The sequence below is a fragment of the Astatotilapia calliptera genome, chromosome 11, assembly GCF_900246225.1.
Source record: "Astatotilapia calliptera chromosome 11, fAstCal1.2, whole genome shotgun sequence".
Lineage (NCBI taxonomy): Eukaryota > Metazoa > Chordata > Actinopteri > Cichliformes > Cichlidae > Astatotilapia > Astatotilapia calliptera.
The window spans coordinates 544135-560774 of record NC_039312.1 but is presented as its reverse complement, the minus strand read 5'-3'; the positions used below and the strand labels follow the sequence as shown (position 1 = coordinate 560774).

The 16640-nt window shown below is 40.3% G+C and overlaps 1 protein-coding gene across 6 annotated transcripts in view; it reads right to left on the bottom strand.

Annotated features, from left to right (window-relative positions):
• Window positions 1–16640, bottom strand: part of tsnare1 (T-SNARE Domain Containing 1) — a 291712-nt gene that overhangs the window by 170098 nt on the left and 104974 nt on the right. For all 6 annotated transcript variants that reach the window (XR_003273777.1, XM_026184110.1, XM_026184109.1 and 3 more), the window contains exons 3-4: window positions 6862–6939; window positions 5327–5396 (exon numbers count right to left, since the gene is read on the bottom strand). Coding sequence is in view for 5 of the 6 variants with exons in the window: in XM_026184110.1 (XP_026039895.1) it covers window positions 5327–5396; window positions 6862–6939 (148 nt within the window). In the remaining variant the exon portion in view is untranslated. The remainder of the gene's footprint in view (window positions 1–5326; window positions 5397–6861; window positions 6940–16640) is intronic.

The following is a 16640-nucleotide window of genomic DNA, read 5'->3' as shown; positions in this document are numbered from 1 at the left end:
ATTGTAGGGTCTACCTTACAATATAAAGCGTCTTGAGGCGATTGTTGTTGTGATTTGGCGCTGTGTAAATAAAATTGATTTGAATTGAACCGAACCAGATGTTCAGATCATCTAAAAGGCTAAACTTGGAGGGGTCACGAGACAATTAATGTGAAAGTAAATCACTATAATTTTGAAATATTGAAAGATTTCGAAAGTATTAAACCAAAAATGTTTTTACTTATTATTACTACTAGTATTATCGTTATTATTATTACTTATATTGCTTTGTTTTAAAATGATTAAAGGAGCTACCTGTTTTCTGGTTGTTTTCAAATATACTAGCTTTACTATCGACACTGTTTCAAGGAGAATCAAGTCATTTGACACTGGCATGCCTCATCTACTTCTCAAGCTAAACTTAAGACTTGAGGTTCCCATTCCTACTGTCTGTATAGGCAGTTAATCTCGTTATTTGTGTTTGTGCGACATCTCAAGAGTTGCTCCAGCTTGTCCTCTAGACCCCCTTATAATTTACAAGACAAAGAATACAATTTGTGTCTGTGTTTATCAAGGGTGTTCTGAAGGACAAAGTGAGTGCACAAGTGTTTTCCCCAGTTAGTTTTCCGTTCATTGTCAGGTGAATACACCTTTTACAAAGATGGGAGAAACAACGTTTAACATATGAAGCCCATGTCCTGCTGTGATATTTCCACAGCAGGACAGCTAAGGTGAGGAAGAAAATATCTTCACGGCAGCTACTGACAACAGCTTATGACGGTGTACATGCAAATGAATACTCTATATGCTATAGTAGCTACTGTATGTATTTTTTCATATGTGTACATCTTTATATCACCACATTAAGCTTCTGATTACCCATGTTTACAATGTGATTAGTTGGTTCTGGCAACAAAACCTGCATGAAACTAGTAGGTATTCCTCCACCACAGCATGATAAGGAATGAAAGAGGAAATTAGACTGTGACTTTGAAAGATGCTGACTCAAGCAAGCTTAATCAGAGAGAATAGTGGGGGATGTATTTCATTTCCCTTTTCTTACAGTGGAGTTAAGTTCTGGAAATGGCTTCACAGGCAGTATAAAGAATAAGAATAGTTATTCTCTATGTAGACATGGGTACATCACTATTGTTTTAATCTTTTCTATAGTAGAGGCTCCTATATGGGGACCTGACCTTATCTGGTCTTAAACCACAATTTTAAAATATGCTGAGTGTGGAAAATTCAAAAAAGGACCACCTTGTTCTGCTACGATAATGTGGTTTGGTCTAATTTCCCGCAGAAGCAGATAATTGTCCAGTTTTAGATACCAACAAATCTGCACTTGAAGCTTGGCGTGTTACAGTGTGCAGATTAGGCAGACTTTCATTATATACATGATAAAAGGAGCTAAATGAAAGGACTGAAAAACAGGCAAAGTAAGTTAAAATTCACTGTTCACTGGGATGGATAAGTGGTCCAAAAAAAAAAAAAAAAAAACCCTCATCATCATAAATGATCAATCAGGAGTGACAGTACCTTAAACCTGTGCATCGGGGGTCAGATGCAGAGCGTGAATTTGTGTGTAAGTGAGCCATGTCTGTGGCTTTGACAAAACTGCATTAACTGATGTTTGAAAGTAGGCTGAAATGGCAGGTAAGAACTTTCTGACAGGTTTAATAACATCATTGTCACTGACTCACGATTGTAAGGATGGTATTTACTCTCTATTTACTCTTTATGGTTTTGATGAGTCAGCAAAAAGCATGTTCATATAAAACATTGGGGTTTGGTTTTAGGCAACAAAGCTGCATGAGGTAACCTGTGGACATCAGCTTTTGATATTTTTCCAGAGTGAGAAAGATTTCTAGTAAATTTCCAGAGATTCCAGAGTGCATTTTCTGTGGCTGATGTAAGGCCAGTTTCACCTGAAAATCACTCTCACAACAGGATAAAGACTACATACCACAACGTCAGCAAACTTAATTTGTGCTGTTTTTTGAGTTTATATGTTGCTAGGCTAAGTTTTGAGCAAATTGTGTAGCTTTAAAGATGTTTGATTGGCTTTCCATTGTCCTTATCCTCCTGTAACTATAAAGTTGGACCCACATCCTTTTTCCTTTTACTTCCTCGATACAAGCAGCTTCCTAAATTGTTTTTCTGTTAGTGCTGATCTTGTGTGAGATTTTTATGTGCTGCACTACTCTCCCCTATAGAGATTGACAGACCACGTGACTTTCGCGCATTGCATGCCGGGAACTCGTGGCAAAACAATCCAAGTACCTGCATCAAATGCAAACGTTCATTCTTCGGTTCCAATAAATTCTTTCTTTTTCTTTGCCCCCCAAAAAGGTATGTACAAAACGAAAGAGAACAATGCCGGTCCGTACAAAGACAGACTTGATGAAAAGTCAAAGAAAAGATACGAGGAAAAAAAAATCAAAGGAGTGAAAGGGTTAGACCCTTACGAGCACACAGAGGGACAAAAGACGTTAGCGTGCTGCCCAACTTTCACCACGCTCATATTTATAATCATACGGTTCTTGGAGTGAGTGCATACACTCATGAAGTTTAGTAACTTCAGGTCACTGCAACAAGCCCAGGTACAGTTTACCGACGGATGGGTACAGGACCTTGAAATGCACCGTGTAGAAAGTAATGACCATCGTACGTATCATAAGTTTACCAGTCTCACAAATCGTCGTCATAAATACACATTCCTTAACCGTTTATTAATAGGACCTTTGAGCTCAACGGTAATTAATTAGTAGTGGAAATAATTTCTGGTAGCATTACAGAAATGTAGCAGTGACAATAATATTGTATGCTGTAATCGTACTGGACAATTAGTGATACAAAAAACTGTTTTATCCTGTGAATAAAAGTATATGTTTTTGTCAATGTACCATAATAACAGAAGAGAAACGCAATATTGTGTCAGGACAATTCACTATTTATGCACAATAAACAAAGGAGCATAGCGCGACAATTTCTGTTCAGCGCCAGACTTGCTTGTAACCTATATCACCAATTATGTTATGAAAATGACGTATTAACTACTAAAAAACACTGACCTTCATGTAAATGCTTGGAGCAGACTAACCTGTGAGCTGGAGTGTTCTGGGACGTTATATTTGATCTTTGAATGGCTGCAATCCAGGCCACCCGTCGCCTCTTTGTTACTTCGGAAACATGGCTCGAACAATTTCTCTTCAACGACGTAATCCGATAACAACCGATCTCTTTACCCGTCGGCTTCCCGTGGCTGTCATGCGACCGGCTATTGCAGTTAATAATACAACAGCTTCTTGCCATTTTTTGTGTTTCTTTTTATCACTGTATAACTGATTTCAATTGAAAGCCTGCGTGCGCTAGTACCTCTTGCCACGAGTTCCCAGAATTCTTTGCGGTTTTACCCCTGAGTGATGTCACATTTTCAATCTCTATAGACACTTTCCAATATAAATCCTACACTGTACTTTTTTCATCCTGAAGAAGTCACTGAATCCGTAAATAGCCCAGTTTTCTTTGGTTAATGTGTGGTCATTACTAGAATTTGTTAGGAGTTGGGTTCTGGTTATGTGGTGTTTTTGTCTGTATGTGTTTTTTGGTGCCTCCCTTTTTGTATAGGTAGGCGGGGCAGTGAGTCACTGAACCTGGCACACCTGTTACTCATCAGATGCTTTCCTCAGAAGTGTTCTTTAGGAGCTACCTGACAGAAGACTAGTGTCGGAGTATTGGCGTTTTTTTGGAGCGTCTGAAATTCTGCCCCTGCCTGCTGGAGCCCTTGGATTATTTTGGTGACTGTAAGTTTTGTTTCCTCCCTAGGATTTTGCCTCGACTGGTTTGTTTTCCGTCTGGAGGTTTTGGCATCAAACAGTACCAAATCGAGTGCACTACCTGTGTGTGTTTTCGTCACCTGCACGTCCTGGCTCTGCGTCCCCATTCATACACTGTATATATTTTGTCCTTGTAAATACCTCCCCCTCACTGTAAATAAACTGTCTTCACCGCAACTCTGCCTCCGTGCGTTCTGCTTCCTGGGTCCATCTGCATTTACCATAACAGAATTAGGTGAAAGTAAAATTATAATTTTACTTTCTTCCAGCATTTTTAACTTCCCTTTAACTATATTTTATAGCTGCAGTACCTAATGCCTTTCACAAAAAAACTTGATGTTCAGATAAGGCTTGTTGTTTAAAAGGCTCCTGACCACATACTACAGTATAACATACTCAATTCTTCAACATTGTGTGTTATTAAAAATGGAGAAATGGCTGACATTTGAGCCATGTTCTTGGTTTTTGCTTTTTTCAGATCAACACTTTCATGCTAACCTTACAAGTACTGCCTTTATTTAAAATGCATCTAAGTCAATAGAATCCCAGGAGGAAAACAACAGTTCAATAGGCATTTACAACAAAAATAACAGGTCAGTCAATAGCCCCTTGTCAAGAATGCTCCACATGGTGCCTGCTTTGTGTAATAAATGTACAAAAGATGTTCTTATTGTTAAATGTCAAAGTAAAGCGCTTTTTTTGTTTATTAGTTATGTAGAATATAAGAGTTGCAAAAAAATAAAGCAACAGTGTGGTCACAAAGAGGTCAAGAGGTATGTTGTTCGTTTTCACCGGATAATTGCTAATTAAAGCCTTTACCCCTTGCAGTGGCAGAAAACTTTAGAATCAGCAGACTGGCAAGGTGAAAGCATTGGCCAAAACCATAATGTCATTAAGCATGCTCTTTGTGAATGTGCCCATAATATGCAAAATGAATCACTTTGTGCCTAACTTTATCACTGGTGACAGCAGATAACTGTTGCATCCACAAAATATGCCAATCAAAACAGAAGCATCTAGATAATGAGCTCTAAAAGTTACATTTCTGACAAACTACAAAGCCTCTTGAACAAACAGTGAGAACAACTGAATAACACAAACCACCATACTGGATGCAATTTGCATCAGTCGGAGGCGCCGCATCAATACCGTGCAAGGAAAATGGGAAGTTGAAAATAAAAGCAGCCAAGCATTGTCAGTAAGTCTCCAAGGCGATCATAAAAAAGTGTTCAATAGAATTGATGACATGCCAGCAATCACAGTGGGATGTAATGCATTTTAAACAGATGCAATCATCTTAGATTGGACACTTTGTCATCAGTGTTGAATCTGGTAATTGCTGGCAGCTCAACTAAAAAAGAACAATCAATACATAAGAGGGTGGTGAAACAAAAAGAAAATAAGCACTTTTCTGGACAGCGGAGATAAATGTAACTCTTACACTGAAGTGGACCAGCAAGTATGTAGAATCAAAGTATGTGGTTTTATATGGCGTGAGTGCTACTCACAGACTCTGTCGGAGCTCTGCGGTATCTCTAGACGTTCCCAGTGACTGAAGATTTTTCTCTAGTGTGACCACTGGAGGAACAAATGGATGATACAAATGTTAAGAGGTGTATTCAGGCCTCACAAATACTCTTTCACACTTGATTTGAAAGAAAAACTTCGCTGAAATTTGAATCATTTCAACATCTATTCTGTCCCTGTTAAGTCTCTGTTAAGGTAGATAAAATGTCTTATCAAGATGAACCCAATCCTAAGCAAAAGTAGTTCACTTCAACTCTCACACTGTTTCCACACTTAGCTGTATTTTTAGATACCCTTAACTCAACTTTAAATCTGACCAAACCAAATTAACATTTTATCTTCAAATTAACAGAATTTAAACTGATTAAACTACTTAACCATTATTGAATTTTTCAGGATATTATTACTACTTGATCTGACCTCAATTCTAAATTAAACCCATAAAATTTTTTAACTTGATGTGTAAATTAGGTTGAAATAAAACCCAGCTACTAATCTTTCATCCTTAGTTTTAAAAGTACCACTTTTAAAACTCAAACCTAAAACCAAAATATAAATTTGCCTTAACTCAAATATAAATCTGTTGTTAGTTATAATCTTTAAATAACCTCAGACTAAACTTAGCATTAAATTAACCCAAAAAATATTATCAAAGCTAAAACACAGAGGATACAGTATGGCATTATCTCTCACTAAATGGAAACCATTTAGGATACCATATGCAGCATTTTCATATTTCAGTTCACATCTAATAAATAGTGAAATGGTAAATGGCCTGTATTTGTGTAGCGCTTTACTTAGTTCCTAAGGACCCCAAAGCTGTAGCCACAGCTGCCCTGGGGCGCACTGACAGAGGCGAGGCTGCCAGACACTGGCGCCACTGGGGCGCCTCTGACCAGTAGGCAACGGGTGAAGTGCCTTACCCAAGGACACAACGACCGAGACTGTCAGAGCCGGGGCTCGAACCGGCAACCTTCCGATTACAAGATGAAGTGCCAACTCTTGAGCCACGATCGCCCCAGTGATGGCCTTGATCTTAAATCCAGAATTAATGCCAAAGTAAACATGAAACTTATTTCAACCATGAATTCAAACATAGCTCTGAAATGAAAAGTTTCAGAAGAAATTGAAGTTAATTTCAATTTCCAAAACTACTCTGTAAAGTTTTGATCCTATCAGTATTCCAAGACACATTGACTAATCTTAAATTGGATTTTTATCCACAAACCTACTCTAATTTTAAAAACCAATGACCCCAATTCCAAATTTAAGCCATGCCAGTTTTAAATGTTACAATTTAACCCTAATATAGTCCTCATTGTAATTCTAACCTCTAATCTAATTTTATCTAATCTTAATATCGAAGCAATACATTTAACCCTAATCTCACAAAACTAGTGTGGCCTGATCTGTGTTCAGACATAGACATAGACTAATGGTAGAATTCATAACAGAGCACTACTAAAAATATACTTAGTCAGTAGTTTTTAAAATAAAGCACAGACACTCATTTTACCATTGGCGTTGATCTGGAAGATATTGGAGGAGGTCTCCTGAAACACATCTTGCAGTTCTGAGGGGCTGACCTGTGTGGCTTTAGAAAAAAAACAAAACATAATATGAGCACACACTTCTTAGCTCAGTGAAGCATGGAGCAGACAACATTGTAACAGCAGGAATGACAGCAATGAACCAAAAACCAAAACAATATCTAGGTTTGAACATTTCCACAAGAGTCTGTCTGTCCAGTGGGTTGGATTTTCTCATTGCCTCACTGTAGAACTGTGGCATCTGAGGTACTGGAACGGGTTTGTTTTTATCCCGCTTCTATGTTGTAATATATGCCAACACAACAGATGCACTTTTTTTTTGCCTCAACCAGAGCCACGGGACAAATGACAAGCAACAATGGCCTGAAGATGCCCCCCACGACTGGCTGGTAGAATGCCACATTCTTCAGATTTCATGAAAAAGAGCAACCAGTGCCTGATCTGAATTGGTTTGGTTGACAAGACTATTGTTGGTGACAACCAGAATATACCGTTAATAGGAATACAAAGGATTCATCAGTTGGACTTTGGCAAATGGCTGGTTATGTACTTAGCATTGAGAAACTGTTTAAAAATTCTTCATTATCAGTAGGACTTTTTTGAGACCAAGCTGACCTGTCAAAATGAGATCAACAAACAAATATAAAGAATTTAAAGAACTGTCACATTGAAGTTGAATTAATTAAGTAATGATATATCATTAAAGTGTGTTATAGTAGAGGAACTGACATTTGCATGAATTATAATAATAGACTGTACATTGTTATGATAGTGAATAGAATTGGAAAATGAATGGACATCACAGACTGCAGGAGCCTCTTAGGTACAATCTAACTGCAGTGATGATGATAGTCTGGACAGGGAAAATGACATGGCACTAAGCCACAGGCTGGCTGTGGGAGTTGAGAGTCTGCTGTATAAGTTATATGGGCAGAGCTATTTTCCTTGTTCAAAAGCACATGTCATTGCAAATGACAGGGAGGGTTAATGGCCCGGTGCCATTACAGCAGGCTGAGATCAACATCACAACCTGCATAAGCTTCTCACGCCAGCCATTTCACCCATCCTTTTGTCAGATACTGCAGCCAGAAATGACTGCAATTGGCTTTTTTCCCTAGTGATATGGTCAAAATTATAGAGGTATAGAGAAAAGGTAGAGATGTTAGAAAGCTCTAAAGTCAAAGGATAAGAGGAGCGGGGGATCAAATATTGGCATGAAATAAGGAGAGACATGCAGATAGAGGTGAAGTCAGAGACAAACCAAGGAAACAGATATTCATGGTGCGAACCAGAGCAAGAACTAGGAGACCTCCCTTTAGATCACAAGTCATTAACTGTACCCACTGAGCTACACTGACAAATCGTGCAGGCAATAACATGCTGGCATGTAGTCAATTGAGCAGTGTTACAAGATTCTGATACATTTGGAAATGGGTCATTTTTCAACTGGAAGACCCTTAATGCATTTTAATGTTAGCTCAGCAGACACACACATACACATCTTAACACAAGCATTGTCCACCTTGGCCCACAGTGGACTGCCCATAGAGTGGGTGACCAGTGCTGGCATGAAGTTTAGGGGCCCTATAGAAAGTATGCCTGCCCTCTGTACACAGGAAGACTAGGGGAAGGGATACTGGGGGCACACTGCAAATGTACTGAGGGCAAATCATATAATACTGAGTAAACTGTGGAGCTAAGCACTGTACTCAGTTTTCAACAATGAGTGCAGTTTTAATTTATATCTGCAGTACAGCAGATATATAAACTTGTCTGGTCACGCAAATCCAAAATAATTGTGCTTGTTCAAAGTAGAATTGGTAGTTTGCAATGGTTTAAACACTAAAATGTATTCAGTCAGTGAGTGAAAACTGTAACAGTACAGTTACAAACAAATACTATCTGGCTTACCAAATAACACACCAAAAGTTATGCTAGTTATGTGTTTTTAATGAAAAGCAGTAGCAACTTAATAGAGTGGTCTGGAAAAAGTAAAGAGCACACTGAACCCCCTTTAGTGTCAATAACAGTTTTGTATAGTTTCGAAGACTTTTTAGAAATTCTGACAAATCCAAAAAGTTTGCAATTATTTTTCTTGTAACTGTTCATCAAAAGACAAACTCTGCAATGGCATCAGTGCTATTCATTGTCTAGTCCTTCTGCTGCTTCACCCATACCAGCTTCTAGTATTGCAGATCTTTGAATTTATCGAAGCTTCATACTCAGGTTGCCCTAGATGCCCTATTTTACAGCGTCAAAGAGAATAAGAGAATATACAATACAGGAGAGGTATCTAAGTACAGAGAACCTCAGTAACTAAACCTTCGTTCTGTCTCAAACAGCATGTTATTAATTTAAATTTATTAGAGTTACTTTATTAGTTTTATAGGCCTGTAGTACAGGTGTGTGAGGTAATTCAAGCCTTGATAGTGGTTCAATTTAGGGTCGTCATCAGTGTTTTTGTAATCATTTCATGCTTTTATTTTATAGCATATTTAAAAAATGCCTAAAGTTTCCAATATTTTGACTGTTTGGGTATAGTTTTTCTTTATTTTTACTCCTTTCTACATTGTAGATACATACTGAAGATATTAAATATATGAAGCAAAATATATGGAATTATGTAGCAAAGAAAAAAATTATTAAATAACTCTAAATATGTCCTATATTTTAGATTCCTCAAAGTAGCCACCCTTTGCTTTGTTCACAAACCCTTGGCCTTCTCTCAATGAGCTTCATAATGTAGTCACCTGAAATGGTTTTCACTTCACAGGTGTGCTTTGTCAGGGTTCATTTGTGGAATTTCTTACCTTCTTTATGGGGTTGGGACCATCAGTTGTGTGGCCAGAAGCCTATTTGACAACTGTTAGAATTCATACTATGGCAAGAACCAATCAGCTAAGTACAGAGAAATGACAGCCTATCATTACCCTAAGAACTGAAGGTCAGTCATCCTGGAAAATTGCTAAAACTTTGAATGTGTCCCCAATGTGTCCCTCGCAAAAACAATCAGGCGCTGTGATGAAACTTGCTCACATGAGGAGCGCCCCAGGAAAGGAAGACCAAGAGTCACCTCTGCTGCTGAGTATAAATTAATCCGAGTCACCAGATTTAGAAATGGCAAATTAACAGCAGCTCAGATTACAGCCCAGATAAATGGCACACAGAGTTCCAGTAGCAGCCTTGCTAGGAAACCACTACAAAGGAAAAGCAACAAGCAGAAGAGATTTGTTTGAGCCAAGAGTGGAATGGTCATAAGACCAGTTTCATTTCAATTTCAATTTTTTTATTTATACAGCACCAAATCACAACAACAGTCGCTCAAGGTGCTTTATATTGTAAGGTAGACCCTACAGTAACACATACAGAGAAAAACCCAACAATGACCCCTTATGAGCAAGCACTTAGGTGACAGTGGGAAGGAAAAACTCCCTTTTAACAGGAAGAAACCTCAGGCAGAACGACGCCCTACTGGGGTGAGAGAAGCAAGACAGGACAAAAGACATGCTGTGGAAGAGAGATTAATAACAAGTATGATTCAGTGCAGAGAGGTCTATTAACGCAAAGAAATACTCAATGCATCATGGGAATCCCCCAGCAGCCTGCACCTGTTGGAGCATAACTAAGGGAGGATTCAGGGTCACCTGGTCCAGCCCTAACTATATGCTTTAGCAAAAAGTAAAGTTTGAAGCCTAATCTTAAAAGTAGTGATAGTGTTTGCCTCCTGAATCCAAACTGGAAGCTGGTTTCACAGAAGAGGGGCCTGAAAACCGAAGGCTCTGGAATAATATTCTTGTCAGTTTTTATTCATATTTATGTTTAAAAAACATTGTTTTAGTGTGTTGAATAAATGTTTATCTTGTTTGGCTCGTGGCCTAAAGTGTGCCTTGAGTTTTGGCCCCCTGTGCAATTGAGTTTGACACCCCTGGCCTAAGGGAAGCATGTATAATGTAAACAGAATTGGTCCTAGCACTGAACCCTGTGGAACACCATAATTGACCTTAGTGTGTGAAGAGGTCTCTCCATTTAAATTAACAAATTGGAGTCTATTAAATAGATACAATAAAAACCACTACAGCGCATTACTTGTAATAACTACAGCATGCTCTAATTGCTGTAATAAGATATTAACCCTAACCCTATACACATATACATACATACATATATATATATATATATATATATATATATATATATATATATATATATATATATATGTATGTGTGTGTGTGTGTGTGTGTGTGTGTGTGTGTGTATATATATATGAATAGGATGAGGGACCTATGGATTCTTCGATACCCAACATCCACAATGACGGCGAAACAACTAGTAGCTCAGTGTTCCAACATTCGAAAGAAGGGACTGCTCTCATAGCTAGAGATTGACGAGGTACAACACAAATGCTACAGCAAGGAGGAGTCAGGACGCCAGGTCAGCCCCAAGTGCGATAGGAGAAGGATCGTTGAGTGCGAGAGGAACTGACCTGAAAAATAGGATCATGGCCAAGCTTGAAACCTGGATCCCCGTAGCCGGTTACCAAGATTACGTGAAGTACCCTAAGAAGGTCTGCTAGATGATGTTAATGCAGCACTACGGACAATACCTACAACCACGATTACCGACACTAACAAGCTGATCTACAATATAGCAGCAGTGATCAGTGAGATGCTTGGCTACAAGTTGAACAGCCACAAGGGGCAGTACCCTCCATGGAGAAGGAGACTAGAGGGCAAGATCAAAGTAGCACGGAGAGAGGTTAGCCAAATAACGGAGTTGCAGAAAGGTGCGACAAAGAAGGTGCATAAGAAATACAGCAAGCTGTCCATACCTGAGGCCTTGGAAACTGCCAAGCAAAGACTCATAGCCTTGGCCAGCCGCTTGAGGAGGTACACCAGAGAGATAGAAGGCAGGAGAATAAACCAGCTGTTCTCCACAGAACCGGCAAAGGTGTACTCTCAGTGGCAAGGGAACAATAATAATAAGAGAACAGCACCACCAAGGCTGGAGACGGAGCAATACTGGAAGAGCATATGGGAGAAGGACGCAACCCATAACGGCAATGCTCAGTGGCTAGTGGATCTGAGGGCAGACCACAGCGACCTCCCTGAACAGGGTCCAGTAACCATCACAGTAGCAGATATCCAAGAAAGGGTCTCCAGTATGAAGAGTTGGACAGCACCAGGGCCCGACATGGTTCACGCCTACTGGCTAAAGAAGCTGACTGCACTCCACAAGCGTCTGGCAGCACAAATGAACCAGCTGCTAGTTAACGAGAGACACCCGGAATGGCTAACCAAAGGTCGGACGGTCCTGATCCCCAAGGACCCCAAGAAGGGACCGGTCCCCTCCAACTACCGACCAATAACCTGTCTCAGTACTACATGGAAGCTTCTGTCGGGCATCATATCGGCTAAGATGAACAGGCACATGGGTCAATACATGAGCGGGACACAGAAAGGAATTGGCAAGAATACCAGAGGCGCAAAACACCAGCTACTGGTAGACAGAACAGTCAGCCGAGACTGCAAGACCAGACTGACCAACCTGTGCACTGCCTGGATTGATTACAAGAAGGCCTATGACTCAATGCCCCACAGCTGGATACTGGAATGCCTAGAATTGTACAAGATCAATGGGACCCTAAGAGCCTTCATCAGGAACTCAATGGGGATGTGGCGTACAACACTAGAGGCCAACTCCAAGCCCATAGCACAAGTCACCATCAAGTGCGGGATCTACCAAGGAGATGCTCTGTCCCCACTGCTGTTCTGCATAGGCCTGAACCCCCTCAGTGAGATCATTAACAAGACTGGCTACGGATACCGACTACGGAATGGAGCAGTTGTCAGCCACCTCCTGTACATGGATGACATCAAGCTGTATGCCAAGAGTGAACGAGACATCGATTCACTGATCCACACTACCAGGCTATACAGCAATGACATTGGAATGTCGTTCGGACTGGAGAAGTGTAGTCGGATGGTAACAAAGAGAGGGAAGGTAGTCAGAACTGAGGGGATTGAACTAGCAGAAGGCAACATTGCAGACATAGAGGACAGTTACAAGTACCTGGGGATCCCGCAAGCGAATGGGAACCATGAAGAGGCCGCTTGAAAAGCTGCAACCACCAAGTACCTGCAGAGGGTCAGGCAAGTCCTGAGGAGTCAGCTGAATGGTAAGAACAAGATCCGGGCCATCAACACGTACGCCCTGCCCGTGATCAGGTACCCTGCTGGGGTAATAGGCTGGCCAAAGGAAGAGATAGAAGCCACTGACATAAAGACAAGAAAGCTCCTTACCATGCATGGAGGGTTTCACCCCAAGTCCAGCACCCTGAGGCTGTGCGCTAAGCGGAAGGAAGGGGGCCGGGGACTGGTGAGTGTCAGCACCACAGTCCAGGATGAGACAACGAACATCCAAGAATACATTGGAAAGATGGCCCCAACTGACCGAGTGCTCAGTGAATACCTCAGGCAGCAGAAACCCAAGAAAGAGGAGGGAGACGAGGAACCATCATGGAAGGACAGGCCCCTGCACGGTATGTACCACCGGCAGATAGAGGAGGTGGCTGATATCCAGAAATCCTACCAGTGGCTGGACAAAGCTGGACTGAAAGACAGCACAGAGGCACTAATCATGGCAGCACAAGAACAAGCTCTGAGTACAAGATCCATAGAGGCTGGGGTCTATCACACCAGGCAAGACCCCAGGTGCAGGCTGTGTAAAGATGCCCCAGAGACAATCCAGCACATAACAGCAGGGTGCAAGATGCTAGCAGGCAAGGCATACATGGAACGCCATAACCAAGTGGCCGGCATAGTGTACAGGAACATCTGTGCCGAGTATAACCTGGAAGTCCCGAGGTCAAAATGGGAGATGCCCCCAAGGGTGGTGGAGAATGACCGAGCTAAGATCCTGTGGGACTTCCAGATACAGACGGACAAAATGGTGGTTGCTAACCAACCGGACATAGTGGTGGTAGACACACAGAAGAAGACGGCCATAGTGATCGATGTAGCAGTTCCGAATGACAGCAATATGAGGAAGAAGGAACACGAGAAGCTGGAGAAATACCAAGGGCTCAGAGAAGAGCTCGAGAGGATGTGGAGGGTGAAGGTAACGGTGGTCCCCGTGGTAATCTGAGCACTAGGTGCGGTGACTCCCAAGCTAGGCGAGTGGCTCCAGCAGATCCCGGGAATAACATCGGAGATCTCTGTCCAGAAGAGCGCGGTCCTGGGAACAGCTAAGATACTGCGCAGGACCCTCAAGCTCCCAGGCCTCTGGTAGAGGACCCGAGCTTGAAGGATAAACCGCCCGCAGGGGCGTGCTGGGTGGTTTTTTATTTTATTTTTTAAATATATATATATACACACACAAAATTAGCAGAAAGAAAAAGTAGAAAGAGTCAGAAACAGACAGGGAAAGAACACAGAGGGAGACAGATATATGAACAGCCAGAAAGAACACAGTGTTCTTTCATCAGTGGTAATTCATTACTTGTAATTAATTTTGTGTTATTTATACAATATGGAGTTAATCTGGTATTTTGTGAAGCAGTACTCTACCTTTTTCATATTTACAGCAGAGTTAAAAAAAAAGCCCACCTATCTTATCCATATGAATAGATAAAAGTACATAAGGAGAACTTGGGTCCTTCCACTTTTCCATTTTCCTACTTTCCCCCCCAAAAATGAGCTTTTACTTTTTATGACTTGCTCACAGATTTGTTTTAACAAAAACTTATATTTTTTACATTTATTTCTCTTTTCTATATGGATTTGCATATTAACAGATGCCCTTATCTGTTACCGAACTCTTCCTCATTCCCTGCTTTGAAAGAAACATAATATAATATATTAGTATATTATATTAGCATAATATATTAATATTAGAACACACACTTAAGATTCAAGAGGCCATCCTTCCAAAACATGATAGCACAAAAAAGAACAAAACTAACCTGTGTAAACTAAATTCAAGTAAGCAAAAAACATTAGCTTAATGTTAGTGTTAGATTAATGGGAGCAAGTCAATATGGAGATTCTCATAATTACTTTGAACATGTTCTCATGTTTTTGCAGTGTTTATTTCCTCACCTTTAAGCTGCTTATTTTTTAATGAGTAACCCCAGTCTGTGGAAAAAAATGAAGTTACACCATAGCTCAATGTATTTTATTTAAATAAAAGTGATAAAACCCAGAGCAAGAATGACAGGCCTTGGTCATTTAAATAACACACAAAATTGATTAAAATAATTTAACAGTATTTTGTGAGTCCTACCCTTTTGGTAGGACTCCTGATTCCCCCCTCTGCATTGGGGTGTGCCCCAAGGATCTATCCTTGGGCCATCACTCTTCTGGCTGTGTTCACTCCCTCTTGGCACGATATTTTGAAAACATAAAGTATCTTTTCACTTGTATGCTGATGATTGTCAGCTTTATTTATCTTTTAGCCACCATACTTCTCCCTGTCAATCTTTACTTGACTGTCTCAGTGACGTTAAACTGTGGATGGCAAATAACTTTTTAAATTTTAATGATCATAAAATGGAAGCAATTTTATTTGGCCCGCATCGCTCTATTGTTTCTCCAGATGCAGATTTCAGTGTTTTGACCTACCATCTGAAAAGTTCAATTGTAAATCTTGGTGTGAATTTTGATTCCGCACTTACCTTTGTTGGTCATGTAAATGGGGTGGTAAAATCAGCTTTTTTATCAACTCAGACACCTATCGAAGGTCAAGCCTTTTCTTTCCAAATGTAATTTGGAAACTGTTATTCATGCCTTTATTACCTCACGTTTGGACTATTGCAATTCCCTTTTAATTGGGGTTGGGTACCCTGACGCTTGCAATTAGTGCAAAATGCGGCAACACGTTTTTTAACTGGTAGAATGAAATTTGACCGCATCACTCCGGTTCTGGCTTCACTACATTGGCTTTCTATTGTTTTTAGGATCCGTTTTAAAGTCCTTTTATTAGTTTTTAAATCTTTAAACCGTCTGGCCCGTGTTTATTTATCCAATTTGTTGAAGCCTCATGTTCTTACCAAGGTTATTATCGTTAACGAAAACTAACGACATAACGAAAACTAGAAGTGAAATTTTTTTTTCGTTAACGGAAATAAAAATATAAACAAAAAAAGGAAAACTAACTAAAACTGTAATGAGTGTTCACAAAACTAACTAAAATTAACTGAATTTATAGCAAAAATGTGTTTAGTTTTCATTGATGTGTGCGTGTCATACAATAGGCAAGGGTAAAAATGAAGTTTAGTTTCCAGATTTTTTTCTTGCCGTCTAATTATGCCAGCAGGTGGCAGTACGTTAGTCAAGTCGTCTGTGTTGCTGCTCCGTCCTCGCGCAGAATCTTGTCAGGAAAAGTCGGAAGAAAGCGCCAGAGTCCAATTTGGGATTACTTTGAATATGACTGTGTTTTGGATAAAGCAAGTGTCTACTTGCTTTATCCAAAACACAGTCATATTCAGTCATATTCAAAGTAATGGAAAGTAGTGGAAAGAGACAAATGAGGGACATTTCTAAAGGGAAAAAAATCCCACAAACCTTAAAGTGCACTTGAAAAGCTCGCACAAGAAGGCTAACCTAGCTTACCTTGAGAAGGTAAGGGAGCACACTCAACCCTCATCCCAGAAAACAGAAGCTAACCCCAGGCAAGGCAGAGTGATGCATCCCGAGACAACAGGATGGGGACATCTACATAACTGTGTGAGTCAATTGCCTTCAAAAGG